The 16,723-nt window shown below is 36.3% G+C and overlaps 1 protein-coding gene across 36 annotated transcripts in view; it reads right to left on the minus strand.

Annotated features, from left to right (window-relative positions):
• Nrxn1 (neurexin 1) overlaps positions 1-16,723 on the minus strand; it is a 1,073,594-nt gene that overhangs the window by 509,112 nt on the left and 547,759 nt on the right. For 19 of the 36 annotated variants that reach the window (XM_021149686.2, XM_021149685.2, XM_029470969.1 and 16 more), the window contains 2 exons: positions 15,825-15,998; positions 10,931-11,050 (listed from right to left, as the gene is read on the minus strand). In XM_021149686.2, the coding sequence (XP_021005345.1) occupies positions 10,931-11,050; positions 15,825-15,998 (294 nt within the window). Of the gene's footprint in view, positions 1-10,930; positions 11,051-11,982; positions 12,010-15,824; positions 15,999-16,723 lie in introns of all 36 variants that reach the window. The other 17 variants (XM_029470970.1, XM_029470959.1, XM_029470968.1 and 14 more) reach the window with 1 other exon arrangement.

Here is a 16,723-nt window from a genome sequence, read left to right on the forward strand (position 1 = left end):
AACACTATACGGAATAATTCCAAAATGAAAGATGTGACACATGCAAATCATAAGTTTCAAACAATAAATATCAAATAGAAAGTATAGAATTTTATAATGATTAGATCATTCCTTCAGGTATTACCTAATTAATGCGGAAAAAGCCAGCCAAGTGAATGAAAATAGTTTTCGTGCAATGACAGCCAGTCCTAGCATTTGCTAAATATAATGTGATAAAAAGCAGGACACCAGAGAAACCGAAGTACAAACTGATGGCCATTGAACAATCTATCACCTCTACGAGTATATGCAAACACGAACACACACACCCACACATGCACACACATACTACAAGCATTACACACAAAAGTACACATGCACACACACACACACAAACACACACCTGTACTCAAAGTATCTTCTTTTTCATTACATAAAAATTTAATCTTGCTGGAGTAAGGAATAAAGGTAATGAAAAACATATTAATAGTAATGTAATAAAAACATAATAAATGACACCTGCCAACTGTTATATGATATATGTATGTATATATGTACAAGTACATGTATATATACACATATATATTCTTAAATGAGCTGTAGGAATGAAATATGCGTGGATGAAAACACACACAAACACAATCACTTAACTGCGAGAGGCTTTAAAACATTGATCTATTATTAGCAAGCTCTAATATGTACCAAACACCATATGGAATATTTCCAAAATGGAAGATGTGACACATGCATAGACTCCTGTAGGCAGTGTTTGGCATCAAAGCAAATAAACCCTTAGCTGAACTTTATCTGAAATAATCTGCACAGACTGCATGTTCCTAGGGAGAGTGGAAGTAGAGGAGGAAGCCAATCAAGAGAAGAAAGCAACTTGGCAGACAATCCATTCAGTGATCACACTAACACATGTTTATGTATCCTATTTCAGAGTGTATAAGGAACAAAATTGCTACAAGCAGAAAAGAACCAATTGCATAAAATTGTTGAGGACTCTGCGTTGAAAGAAAAGACGAAAGGTAGCTGAGAAAGTGAATATCAATGAAAACTCCTGACAACTTTACTAAAAGAAATATAGATGCAAATGAGGAGAGGGTTTTCATGGTGACTGTAAGACCAAGACTGAGGGCTGGCACTGAGAAACAACTTTCCTTGTCTTTACATGACCAGAGTTTACAGGGATTCAGCCACAGGGGCTGATCTCTACAAGTTTGTTCTCAGGTGGTGAATTTCAGGGTCTACAGGCACAGCTACCACAAGTAGATTTCCCACTGTATGCCACAGAACGGGGTGAATTTCGTCAGATTCGTTTCAGGAGCCTTAGGTTTCATCTTTAGAACTTTAACAACACAGACGATGCTTCCAAGGTCTTGCTTTCTAGAATTATTGTCACTGTCAATAAAACACATAGGCCTGACACTAAAACCAGGTTAATTACTCCTGTGATGTCTCTTGAGGCTGAGACACTTTTCTGTTTTTAACTTAGAGAAGTGGAGTGCTTCCCCATAATAGAGCCAAGGAGAGCAGATCCATGATGGAAGGCATCAAAGATGAACCCTACAACTTCAGAAACAACATTCTGATTAATTTTTCCTACACTGCCTACATAAACTTGAATCCTTGGTCCAGACTCTAGCAGGTGAGGAATTCAAGCAACCACCAGGGATTGACAAAAAGATATGCCAGGAACTTAAGCCATTATACTTAGAGAAATTTCAGAAATTTCAGACACAACCTGCTTTACCCAGCAGAGTGTACAGTATCAAACAGTGTTCTGAGACACAGAGATCCAAAACTACAGACAGGAACCCGTCCAAATATCAAAATACAGAGAATTGATTAAGTGAAAAAACAAAACAGGCAAAACAAATTTCTTATGTTCCTCTGCTTATCCATTCCGTCTGGTTTTCTCTTGAAAGGGTCACATGTTATAAGATACATTCACACCTACTCGAACACAGCTTCCACTGTCTCCTGAAAATGTAGCCTCCTTGTTCATAATCCGTTTTTAAAAAACATCTTTTTATATTGGTTGAATCCTTTTATAAAACTTGTTCCATTTAAAACCATTTCAAGTAAGGAAATGATGTCTTTGTACCTTCCTCTCTTATCAAATTCTGGGAAGATTAAGTCGTATACTCCATAGGTAATTTTCTGAGAGATGTGAATTTAGATTATTAGTCACTAAAATCACACATTCCATAAGTTCTAGAGATAGCACATTATTTTTGTATGTATTTTATGCTGCCACTGAGTATGGTACCGCTGAGAAAAAAAAAAAAACAACACAGATCCATAAAGGAAACTGTAATTCCTCCTATTAAAGGAGTGTATACATTTGAGTTGATATAGTACATCTCATTAAGGTCATCAAATGCTTTTTGGGGGAAAGGAAAAATAATTACCAGATAGGTGCATTTTCTTCACAGGAGTATTTTGTCCCTTTAAGATGTGAATTATTTTTAGTGCGAGCACAACTTTTTTTTTTTCATTGTCACCTTTTTTTCTGGATGGTGCACATTCCTAGCAAGCCTCTGTCCTCATCCTTACAATACTGAAAGGCCTTGGTCTTCACCATTAATCTTATAGTAAGTTTTCATGCTATGGGCTTTGTGCACTTTCCCATGCTTGTCTTGTACATCTAAAGGTCTTCAAAGATTATGCTGTAGACTCTGACATTATTCAGCATCTTCTCCCTCAACTGGATAGTGATAGTGTGCATCGTGTATGAGTACAGAATGCCTTGTTGTTTTATCTCTTGTTATACTTTGTTTATCTTTCCCATACTTGAACATCTCCCCAACATGCCAGTTAAACTTCAGCATATTGCAATAACGTTGACATTCCAATCAGTCTACTAAGGGAAGAGGGGTGTTATAGGGCTTTTTTTTCAAATTAATTCAAACAAATTTATTTGTTAATGTGTTTAACATTTATTGTGCCTATTTACACTGAAAAAATATGATTTAAACAAAATAAATTTTGGAAATATTTTGCCCTATTTCTTGATCAAATATTCAATTATTATTTCTAAAAGCCTGCCATAAACACACACACACACACACACACAGAGAGAGAAAGAGAAAGAGAGAGAGAGAGAGAGAGAGAGAGAGAGAGAGAGAGAGAAAGGGCCCATCTTTTTTCATAATCAGTACCCTTTAATGCGAGAGCTGTAAGTGAATGACAGTCTGCTTTTGACAGCCCGGTTGGAGATTTTAACTGAGTTAGAAGTAGTAATGGAACAGTTTAGGGTATGAGCACATCTTATGCTGCTTAGGTCTTAGAATAAAAGTCTAAGAACAAGAAGTCAGAAGAGCCAAATTTCATTGGAAATTTGGATAGTATAGAATTTATGTAGTGTTGACACTGCATAGATACCTTGTGGAAGAGGATGGGTTGAAGATATTCTTTGACTAGATATTACATGCCCAAAGAAGTAATTTAAATTATCCACTCCTATATGTTCTTACTTTTCAGTGAGTGAAAATGAGATAATTTGATTATTCAATGCATAAAGTTCATAAAACACAAAGATCATATTCTAATTTGAACTATATATCTGGACTGTGGTTATAAATGTCTTAGAAATGGTACCTTTGATCTAAGGTCCCTCTCTTTGAGTCCTGGGAGTCTCTAACCTCCAAGGTCTCTGGTGCATTCTTGGGGGGGGGGGTCCCCAACCTCCTATTCCTGAGGATGCCTGTTTACAGTCTTTCTGCTGGCCCTCAGGGCTTCAGTCATTTTTCCTCACCCAATACCTGATTAGGTTCCTCTCTCCCCCCTACTCTCCTACCCTGCCTGTCCACTTTCCCTCCCAGGTCCCTCCCTCCCTTCCCACTTGTGACAGCTTTCTAATCCCTCCCAAGTGAGACTGAGGAGGCCTCAGTTGGGCACTTCAGCTTGCTGAGCTTTTTGAATTCTGTGGACTGTATCTTGGGTATCCTGTACTTTAGGAGGTGGTTGTTTGTTTGTTTTGTTTTGTTTTAGCTAATATCCACTTATTAGTGAGTACATACCATGCATGTCCTTTTGGGTCTGAGATACCTCACTCAGGATGATATTTTCTAGTTCCATCCATTTGCTTGAAAAACTCAGGATGTCCTCGTTCTTAATAGCTGAGTAGTATTCCATTGTGTAAATGAACCACATATTCTGTATCCATTCTTCTGTCATGGGACATCTAGGTTTTTTCCAGCTTCTGGCTGCCACAAATAAGGCCACTATGAACATAGTGGAGCATGTGGGCCTGTGGCATGGTGGGGCATCTTTTGGGGATATTCCCAAGAGTAGTATAGCTGGGCCTTCAGGTAGATCTATTTCCAATTTTCTGAGGAATCTCCAGATTGATTTCCAGAGTGGTTGTGCAATCACAGCAGCCATGGAGGAGAAATTCCTGACAGTAGGTAGAGGGAACTTATAGAGCCCACCTCCAGCAGGAAGACAGGAAATCAAGTAAGGGATGGAGTTGTCATCCTACAGTCACATCTCTGACCCATATTGTTCCTGTCTGAAAGAACTACAGGGATGGAAATGGAGAGGAGCCTGAGGAAAAGAAGGTTCAGCAACAGGCCCAAAGTGGGATCCAGCTCAAGGGGAGGTCCTAAGGCCTGACACTATTACTGAGGATATGGAACGATCACAAAAAGGTACCTATCATGACTGCCCTCTAAAAGACCCAACAAGCAGCTGAAAAAGTCAGATGCAGATATTTGCACCCAACCAATGGACAGAAACAGCTGACCTCTGTTGTTGAATTAGGGAAGGCTGAAAGAAGCTGAGGAGAAGGGCGATCCTGTAGGAGGACCAGTAGTCTCAATTAATCCGGACCCCTGAGAGCTCTCAAACACTGGACCATGAAACAGATGGTATACACCACCTGATATGAGGCACCAAACACATATACAGTAGAGGACTTCCGGGTCTGTTTTCATTCAATGATGCACCTAACCCTCAAGAGACTGAAGGCCCCAGGGAGTTTAGAGATCAGGTCGGGTGGAGGGCAGGGGCATCCATGTGGAGTCAGGATTGGGAGAGAGGAAGTGAGGAAGGTGGAGCAGTTGGAGGGTCAATGGAGGGCAGGAAATGGAATATGGAATATAAATTAAATTAAAAATAAAATTAAATTAAAAAGAAAAAGAAATGGTACCTCTGAAAATTAGAACCATTGTTATCTCTTAAGGACAGTTAACCAGGTGACTGGCAAACTTGGTGAAACCTTGGTGGGCTGGGATCTGATGAGATTAGGTAGCATTCCTACAGCAATGTAAAGATGGAAGGTCACCTCATTCTTACATAAAATCTACAAGAAACAGTGCTAATGTAAGAGCCAGAAGTGTCGATCAAGTAAGAAAAATAGAGAATAATAATAGCAAAGCACATAGGTAAAGAAAACATTGAAAGTGGGGCTTCTGTGGTCATACTGATATATACAGACAGACAGTTATTCTTGCAACAATATTTTAACCTATGACTTTAGGATTTTTCTGTGTTCTTATTTTTTTCATATATATATATATATATATATATATATATATATATATATATATACAGCAGTTTGTTTAACTTGGCATGAACAGTATTGTAATGCATTATACTTTAATTTGAGACAAGATTGATCCTGTTTCCCATAGTTATTTAAGTTTTCCAAGGTGATGTCAGTATATATTGCTGTTGACTTGCTTTAAATAGCATAAGGGCAACACACTTAGAAATGCATGAATGACTAAAGGTTAATGAGACCCACCACATTCACAATGAGAAGCTGACAGTAGCCATAGCTAATTGAGAAATATTCAGTTTTAAATAACAGTAAATCATCTCACAGCTTACTATCCATAGAGTCCTAAGTGGGAGAGTCAGACTCCTTACATCCAAGTTATTTCACTCTGCGTTAGGACTCACCTCTATTAGTTCAGATCTAGAGGCTCAGACAGTTTCTCTTTTCAAACAAACAAAAGAAACATAAAACAAAGCTTATGATATTTCTAAATGTCATGGTATAAAGACTGAGTCAATGTATTTCAGCCTTGTTTTGGTGAATATTTGTAATTCAAAATCAAAGGATGCACTGATTCCTCTCTAAAAGATTTTCCCTTGGAAAAGTTTAGAATTTTGAAAATATTTTTTAATAGTCAAGCTCATACTGTCCTAAAGCCATAGCACCAAATATTGTGATGTATTATGGGAAAAGACATGATTGAAGCTGAACTGTAATTTGGCATGCAACACTTCCATACCAATGTAATGTGACAGTGTCATTGTGTTTGATATTTTTCCTGTGATTATAGACATATTGGCATTAAATTAGCTAATCTGGTCAAATTCTAATCTGTGCCACCGGCTGAAAGCAGAAAAGGACAAAACACTAGTTTCTTGACGGTGAGCATGCATGCACACATGGATATGAAGAATTTAGATGTTTCATAATGAATGGAAACTCCTAATACAGACTTACAATATAGTGAACACCTGGAAAATAGTTTACAAGAAAGTTTACAGTCATCTACTATTTAAAATAATGTGAAGTAGTAAAACACACCGTTTTCTTCATACTTCAAAGAAATGGTAATCCGGTCCAGGACTACCAGCACATTTCCAGGGGTGAGACAGGTTAAACAGGTATCAAATATGAAACTACATCTCTTCAAGCAAAGAACTTGAGAGGGATGCATTTCAGGTGTGATGAAAACATCTAGCAGGTGGGGACATTAGTGTGTGCAATGGTGAGGAACCTGGAAATGTGAGCTGGAGGGTGCCACAGGGAAGTGAGCTGCCAGAAACACACCATATGGACAGTGTTCTGCAATAGCTAAGTGTGGAAATGAGAACTGGAGTCAGTCCCTGGAGGGGTTATTAACTCCAGACTAATGAGGCTAGAATACTGTTGGGCACTGAAGACACACTAGAAATCTCTTAGCAAGCTTTAAATACTCATTTACCCTTGTTTTAATAAGTTCCTGTTATCACAAGTTACCTACAGTGTGTTGTACTCAGATATATAATCCAAAAGAGATTTTAAAATAAAAAATAATGTTGTTCCCAAGAGAATAATATATACCGCTTTAGAGAGATAAACCAAGCATAAACTATATGGACTAGTGTAATTGCTAATGAAATTCCTATAGGAATTCAGAGACATAAAGAAACCACTTCTGATTGGAAAAATCAATCAGGAGATGATAGTGATTTTTAAACCAGGAACAGTAAAGGCAGGAAACAGAATGGATTGGAGGAGAGAGCAATGGGAATTGAGCAGTAATGAAAACATTACTATAACAAGCCAAAGCAATGATGATCCAAGAACTTGGAATTAGATTCTGTCTTGAAGAAGAGTGGAATGCACAGCCCTGTCTCTCCCCGTCTCCCACAGCCTACAATTGTTTTCTTAATGAGTACATCTCTAGGATGGAAATTCTTAAAGGATGAAGGGATTTATAAAAACCCACATAACATTCAAAATAGCTTCTGGCATTACTTTACAAAGATGTCTGTGTTTTTGAAAGATTCTCTTCAATTCAATTATTTAGTATGATTTATCCAACATCTTACTTGCAAGTTATAAAGTATTCCCATCATCCCTTTGGTAATTATGTCTCCAAGCTAATATAAATAAAAATATCTAGTTACTCAAATCCATTCTGTAAACCTTCTCAGATACTTGAAACTTAGAAGTTCTACTGGGGGAGGGGTTCTTGTCTCCACACAGTATGTTTTTTTTTTTTTTTTACATTGAAATACTTATTTTCCTTTTGGGGGATTATAGTCACAGAATTCCTGGATCAGTCACTGAGATAGGAATAAAATACAAGTAAGAGATGACCTCCATGGCTCTAGATTTCTTTCTTGCTTGTTTGTTCTTAATTGTAAAGTTAACCTCAATGGAGGAGAAGGTGTTTGTTAAAATCATATCACTGCTATTTGTGTTTCCTCTAGAAAAAATAAACGAACAAAACAAAACAACAACAACATCAAAAAAGAACCCCACTGAGATGGGGAGAGATTATAGATGTAAAAGGTAGAAAAAAATGTGTCAAGGGACTTAATTCTTATAACTTGAATGCTTTCAAAATAATAATTACTCCTGTTTTATATAAATCATAGCTCTTTTAAAATAAGATGTGCCTGTAAATACTAATGTTTATCTACAAATCCTCATCACAGGAGAACACCAATATTCAAGCTATGGGGCGCTTTGCATTTCCATTAATCTAGTATGAGGTAATGGCTGTATTAACATGCAAGGATTCTGAGAATTCTCAAACATAATTCAATGTTGATTCGAGCAAGAGGCATAGCAGGAAACATATGTATTGAATGACATTTACCCATTTACAAGAAGATAACAACGAGCCTTATCATGGCCATCACCCTTTCTGTCACTCAAGAGCCACGTTAGATAGTTTCTGCAAAAACTAATTTGAAGACAGTCTGATACCTAAGGTCAGATTTTGATGTTCTTTAGGAAAAACCAAATAGGCACATACAGAAAATTGCATTCTTCATGTTCACTGGTGTACAGGATGCACAGTCTGACACAACCAAATGGCAACTGTTGTGTAAAACAAGGGAAATGGCTTAACAGTTTGACAGAGGATGTTCTTTAGCAAAATGAAAAAATATTTTCTTACCAAAAAGCCCTCTCCACTAACACATGTAGTCATACATCTGTCAAGATTGATTTCAAGATTGAATTTTGCAAAAGTAAAACCATAACAAATTCTCAGTCTTCTGGTTGTCCTTGAAAGTTTTGCATTATTTTTGAACAGGAGCAAATGCAAGCAGTCATTGGTCTACAAATGAACTCATGTTGTTATTCAAGCAATTGTGGGAGTTCTTTAAAAGGGTCTTTGCTTTTTGTATATGTAAATGTGCACTGATTCTTTGTATGAGGTTATTTATATAACCCACAAAAAATTGTTCTTAAAACTAATTTGATTTGCAGATGTAAGGTATATGTAAATGGATGATCATTTCAATGTATTTTTACTGCTTCTAAATACTATATGCTAGAAAAGATGATGCTATAAAATTGGGGGTCAGCAAGGAGCTAAAGGGGTCTGCAACACTATAGGTAGAACAACAATATGAACTAACCAGTCCCTCCCAGAGCTCATGTCTCTAGCTGCATATGTATCAGAAGATGGCCTAGTCGGCCATCATTGGAAAGAGAGGCCCATTGGTCTTGCAAACTTTATATGCCCTAGTACAGGGGAAAGCCAGGGCCAAGAAGTGGGAGTGGGTGGGTAGGGAAGTGGGGGGGGGTATGGGGGACTTTAGGGATAGCATTGGAAATGTAATGAAGAAAATAACTAAAAAAAAATCGAGGGTCAGATATTTTTGCATTCATGGTGGTTTGACCATGAAAGATCTTTTCAAATAATTCCTTATTTATTATTTTACATTTTCATTGTATTTGGTCATATCTCCCACTCACTACTTCCATCCAAAGGACCCCAGGGACCCCCAACTTGACTTTCTTTCAGCTTAATGTCTTATTATTATTAACGACATGAGTCCAAATTTTGCTGACCATATACACATGGGTGAAGGGTTTTTTTAAATATTGCTCTCTTTTGTACAATTATTTTCTCTGACAGTTTCATAATCACATAATGCATCTTTGTCACTCACAAACCCATTGTCCTTTCTTACCCCCTGTTGAAACCTTATTTCTTTTCATCAAATGTCTTTCCTACTTTCATGTCTACACAGCATGGAAGGAACATTATTTACTGGAGCCCAGGTAACTTGTCCAGAATTATACACTGAAGAAATATGATAGCCCCTTCCTTTGGCCACCATTACCTTCCAGTGGTTTCTCAGGGAGGTGTGGTATATATTTGGTTTGTGCTTTCTATAATCAATATTTTGGGCAGAAACCAAAGACAGCTGATGAATTGTTCTATAGTCACAGTTTGCAACCATTTAGTTCCATGATTTAATTTAGTTTGAGCCTATCATCGATTTTATAATTCACATATATTCCAACAAAAAAAAAAAAACCCAAAACCACAAACAAACAAACAAAAATCCCAAAGTCTAAGCTATCTTTAAATGGAAAACCATCTTTGGTCCCTTCTCTTTAGTCCAAATCTTCAACCATCACATCCCTTTCTCCATTCTGCTAGAACTTTGGCATCGATTCTATAGCATTTACAACCCAAGACATGCATGTAGGCTACATGCCAAATGTGAGGCTACATTGTGGATACCCTAAATATATAGTCCAAGTTTTTTTTTTTTTATCATTTCAGTGAAGTCTCGTGAAGCAAGACCTACATGAAAGTTCAGTAACCAGAATTTTGCGGTTGGTCAGCTAATTCTACCATAAACTCTTCAGATTCTGATTCAGACCCCCTAGAGAGGACTGTGATGGAACATGAAATCCACCTTTCCTGTCATGCAAATACTGTGAGATTAACGTGGAGAATTCAAGTAAATAAAAGACAAGAAGGAGGTCTTGAAGAACAATGATTTACACATAGTATTTTTAAGTTGAATGGGGAAGAGTGGGCTTATTTACAGAGATGTAGAAAGATAGAAAAACAAAATTTCTAATGTGCATAGAAATCAGGATCCCAAAGCTATGATCTCTGATAAACTTAAAAATTACATAGCACAAAGCAGTATGAAGTTTCAAAACATGACCAAGAATCCCACGTATAAGATATTAACAATGTTCTTTCCAAAGAGATAGCTATAAGAAACTAACAAAAGAGAATCACAACACTCGACAATTAACCATCTCTATTAAAACTCATTTAGCTTAAATAACAGCCCTAAAGTAAAATAGGCATTTTTATGTGTGAAAACAACTGAGGGCCACATCTTTAACAGTCCAATTGCAGGGGATATAAGAACCTATATGTTTATACCTTGTGAAGCAAGCAGTATCTGGACACAATAACAAGTATCTATTTACACTTGGAGAGTTACTCACGGTCATTGCAGAGTGGGCCACTGAAGGAAGTCATGCTACAGTCACAGCTGAAGCCGTCCCATTGCTGCAAGCAAACACCTTGATTTGAACATGAATCCTCTTGGCAGGTTGTGCTGGGCCCTGCAAAATATTCCAAAAGACACAGAGGCTCTTTTGGTTCTTGTTTTTGTTGCTTCTTTGTTCGTTTCTTTGTTTTTAAATCCAGAATGTTCTTTACATGAGTTAGATCACATACAGTAGTTGCCAACACCTTAAATTACATGTTAAAGCTAGTATTGAAAGTTCACACATCTGGAGTAGGATCTGAAAAGTTTAACATAAAGGCCTCCTTAAGCTTCAAATAAAGGAAAAATTACATCATAATTGCAACTAAGCAAACAGATAATTAAAGGAAGTGGATAGTTTCTAGTAGAGTCATGGTGGTAGCAGGTAATCTCATTCTATCATTAATGATTGTCTATCACCATTTGGTCTTTAAAAATGAATGGATCTCCTTAACTTCTTATCAATGGATAGAGATGCCATGAGAAATGGAGATTGTAGGATCATGAAATTGAGATAAAGATTGGTAAAAATAATCAAACAAACTTATGGAAGAATGCCCTGTGAGATCCAGCCGCTTCCACGCATACACTATGGCGGAGGTCATGATTCCTAGGTGCTATGGATAGGTGTGTTGGCAAGTATCAGTTCACATGCTTTGACGATATCATGCAGGTAACATAAAATGAATAACAACGTAAGTGGCATGCCCCTGTCAAACACACATGTAAAAGGAGTGCTATTCTGTCTCTGAGGAATTATAACTAAACATTGAAAAACAAGGAGCAGAGAAGTGCCGTCAGAGCACTGAAAGCAGGAACTGTACGAACACATCCAAGACTGAAAGCCAGTATGCCAGCTGTGCTACAAGATGGGGCTTCTTGTACAATGTCCAAGAAGGAGAAAGTTAAATCTGAACCCAAATAACAGTTACTAAAAAATATCAAAAACATGTTTCCACTGTGTATGGTGGGGTTTCAGTCTTGTTTTATACACACAGGGCTATCTACCTTGCAAGTCAGCTTTCATCAATGCAACTTTGTCAGCAAAATTAAAAAAAAAAAGCAAAATATATTTAATGTTAGTAAGCAATATGGAAATGGAGCAAACAGAATGTTTAGATTCAAAAATGCATGCTGCTATAAAGGGAAAATGCTATGTATAGCAAACAAATTAATATCAACAGCCATAATTCCTAAGAGAAGCCAAAAAATGAGAAAGCACTGTAACTTTTAGAAGCTTACACTATATGTGTGTATATACAGATCATGATTAATCTAGCCAACGGCACAACAAGGGACAACTTAAAGGGTTCTTGTGATCCCTACTCTCCTACATGGCTCTGAATGGATTCCTTAAGCAACTTGCTTATTGGAACATGTATTATGCTGTGTCATGTGTACACACATTGCCGATTATGGTTCTTACAGAGAAAGGATTTCTTGGTGGGCTTCTCCCTTTTTATTTTTGAAAACTTTGATTCACAAGTCCAACTTAGTATTAACTGCCTTTAGCTCTGCTTCGTTGTCGTGCCAAAATGCCAGAATTTATGTGGCATTTGAAGTGGTTGAAGAAAATCATAAGGATTGTAGCAACTTCCAATATCGTTCTCCGTAGAGAGCATTCTTTTTATAAGTTTCCAGGATATCATGACCATTGCCACTCTTAAAAGGATGGGCATATGCGATTTAGAGTTTCTAGAGTATTCTTCTCATTGCCTATACCTTCCTAATTGTCTTTAGGTCTAATAAACTTCCATGTGAATAATTATTACAGAAAACACCAGGAAAAATAATTTATAAAAAAGTAAAAGGGGACACACAAGCATATAATTCATTTAAAAGGTATAGACAATAATTTATTATTTCTGGAAATAATAATTACATGCTTTCTTAAAAACATAAAAACAGACTTCAAATAATAGTGATGGCCAATGAGACCATAGTTCAGTGAATAAACATATTTTTCTATAATTAGTCTTTATATAAAACCATGATTTTATAAAATGAAATTCACATGTACCATATAAACATATGTATGTTATGACTTTCTCAGTGAAGGCACTGTTCACAGGAAATTACTAAGGTAATCCTAACTGATGTATAATTTTAGAAATACAAGATCTATAAATCTCAATTATGTAACAAAAATTAGTGTCACCAAGTAATAATTAAATTAATAATAGTGTTATAAGTAGCAATGGCAAGAATAATAATCTCCAGGAGAACTGAATATATAATTATTTCAATTTAAGCATGAACTACTAACTTGCTCACTATTTGTTACGTTCCAAACATATTTGAGTGGTTTACAGATTAATAGCCTAAAGTGTTAGAAACTAAAAAACTGTGTGTATCCATTTAAAGAAATATAAATTTCTTAAAACAATCATCATTGAAATCATTTCTTCCCCAAATGAGAATCAGGTATAAGGGAGTCTTCTGTTATGGATAACTTGTTTTATCAAATAGTTATCTACTTTCTGACTGCCCTGAGAACAGAAAAAGTAGGATCAAGAACTGAAGCAGCCATAATTGTATTAACACAGTAGTTGCATGACTCTTTTCTGAGGAAGAGCTAAATTCCATGAGAGAACTGTCTTTGAAATAGATAATACTTTGGCTAAGTGTAATTTAATTGCTAATTCTAAAGCCACGTGAATCTCTTCAATTACACCTATGACAAGTTTATATGAACTTATTCTTAGAATAGAAATAGTCAAATTAATTTTGGAATGAAATTATCAGGGAAAGATGATATCAGAAAGACAGGAATGTGATGATATTCCTAAAGTAAAGGAAAACATGAAAAGAAATGAGAATTGTTAAGGCCAAATTATTTAAAGCTTCCTCTCCACATGGGCAGACTGTTCCATAAGCTATCACAGAGTTTAAATATTTAGAAGCGAATTTAACGTCATTGAAAAGAAACCTATAATTAAGTATCCTAGACAAATTGCCTACTAAATTAGGTTGGAAACAACAGCAAGTGTTATTACTGTAAACATTCGGTAACAGCCTTCCCTACATCCTTCCCTAAGGGAATGTGTCAGGGTGAGGTCCTTAGTATCTGTGACTTCTTCCTGTCTTGTGGTTGCTGAGCTGTCTCTTTCAGAAAGCACTTGCCATGCAAACTGCAGGAAGGCTTACTTTTGAAAAGTAGTATCCAAAAATTGTAGTAACCTTCCTCTCTCTTGTGAAACTATGCCGGGGCCAAACAAACACAGAAGTGGATGTGCACTGTCAGCTATTGGATGGATCACAGGGCTCCCAATGGAGAAGCTAGAGAAAGTACCCAAGGAGCTAAAGGGATCTGCAACCCTACAGTTGGAACAACATGATGAACTAACCATTACCCTGGAGCTCTTGTCTCTAGCTGCATATGTATCGAAAGATGGCCTAGTCGGCCATCACTGGAAAGAGAGGCCCATTGGACTTGCAAACTTTATATGCCCCAATACAGGGGAATGCCAGGGCCAAAAGAATGGGTATGGGTGGGTAGGGAAGTGGGGGGGGTGGTATGGGGGACTTTTGGGATAGCATTGGAAATGTAATTGAGGAAAATACTAAAATATAAATAAACAATAAAAAAAAGAAATATAAATCAACAAATGACCTAGTCTCACTTATTAGACCATTTCTAAGTAACAAAAATATATCTCACATTATTTTGTTCTCCCACTAGGGCTGCTTCATTCGTTTAGTAATTGTGTTTCCTAAACAATATGGAAAATCACATAGTCTCTTTCTGTTTTGCAAGTGTTATGTCAGAAATTTTTAATAAATAAATAAATAAATAAATAAATAAATATTGTGGTGATACTAATATGATTTTGAAAAAAAAAAGACTTCCATGACTACTCATACTCTCTTTTGTTATTTCCACAGCTTGAATTTAAGTTAACTTTTGAGAGATACAGATACTTTGAAGAGAGGAAACTGATTTCAAGTTTAAAAATTCCATAGACTTAGGTAAGTGCTAAATATAATGATGTTATTTTGGCTAAGAAGAAGTGATTCACAATCTCCTTAAGAGGAGGGCTCACATTTGGTTCTTCCTTTTCACTTACACAGCATTACTTACAAATCTAAACCTTCAAAATGGATAAAGGTATGCTGAAAATTAAAGGAGAAATAATAACACATGTAAAACCAGATAATTCCTGATAATGTGGTTGAATTACACTTATGGAGGTAGAATTGACTCAAAAATTTGGATGTTGAAGTTAAAATTACCTGAAATGAAAGCAGCAATCAAAAAATAATTCTTATACATCTTAGTCTGATAGAAAACATGAAAGAAATGTAAGAGAGTGCTGTGCACATCTGAAGCATTGTACAGTAGCTGGGTAATATAAGAAACCTATTTTTTAGCAAAACATAATTTATTGCTTGCTAGCAGACACATAAAAATCAATTAGTGATCTGAGACTGGGTATCTGAGCCCTTTTCTTATCTGTCATTCCATTTAATGTAAAGTTTTCAAAATGAGTTAAAATACACTACCATTACCAGAAAAAATATTTTTTTCTATTTTAAATGGGTATCTAATGCTTGAATTATAGCATTATAGAACTGATTCATATGCTAGTTAGCCAAATTATTGTCTTCTAAGAAGAAATGACAAGGTCTGTAGTTACAGCTCCTTTTTACATTGGACTTTAGTATTCTCTTCCAAATAATCCGGAAAACTTAAGAATTATGGAATTAAATATTCAGAACATGAATAAGGACTTCTAAGCTCCAAGTGAAAATACTGCAGCTAGCTGAAATTTTGCTGGCTGGTGGGGAGGGTTGTCTTAATTAAATTTGTAGTTTGGTTGTATTGAGTAGTATGAAAACAAATATAGTACCTTCACATCCTCTCTCAATTTGCCCATTGCAGAAGAGAGCATCCGAAATGAGATCTGGAAGTCTGCCATTCAAGTCCACAGATGCCAGGCAACCTTGAAAGCCTTCTTTGGCATGGACCAGTTTTGGCAGGGATTTATATGTTTCTTTAGCCACTCCTCCAATATACAAGTCACCTGTGGAAAGGTCAATTTAATAGTCACAAAAGTATCTCAGCATCAACTTTGACCACAGAGTATGATAAGGATAACAAGAGATATGGTGTTTATTTTATATTAAATTAACAAGGTAAATGTATGCCCTACTTTTTACTTTCTGAAAAGTACAAAATGATGTAACATTTGAATAACGTATTAGCACTGACATTTTTCTAGATGCTATTAGCAAAAGCATTGTATGGATTCACTAGGGTGTCACCTAAGGAAAAGTGTGTACACAAGCAGATAAAGATACCTGAACAACATCCAACCCAGGTACCTAGTAACTCTTTATACTGAGGCAGTTTCTCGAGTGATCAGAAATTCCATTTTCAAAACACAAAACACAGAACAACAAAATCTATCCTATGTGCTTCTTTGAGGAACAAACCACGTGATTTTTAGGGATCTCCTGCCAAAGGGTAAGTACGTAATATGCCAAGTGGAGGCTGTTTTTTTTTGTTTTGTTTTGTTCTGTTTTGTTATGTTTTTTATTAGATATTTTCTTTATTTACATTTCAAATTTTATCCCCTTTCTAGAAAGGGGATACAATTCGCAAAACACATGAAACTCCAGAAGAAGGAAGACCAAAGTGTGGATATGTCCGTTCTTCTTAGAAGAGGGAACAAAATACCCATGGAGGGAGTTACAGAGACAAAGTGTGGACACAGAAGGAATAACCATCCAGAGACTGCCCCACCTG

The sequence above is a fragment of the Mus caroli genome, chromosome 17, assembly GCF_900094665.2.
Source record: "Mus caroli chromosome 17, CAROLI_EIJ_v1.1, whole genome shotgun sequence".
Lineage (NCBI taxonomy): Eukaryota > Metazoa > Chordata > Mammalia > Rodentia > Muridae > Mus > Mus caroli.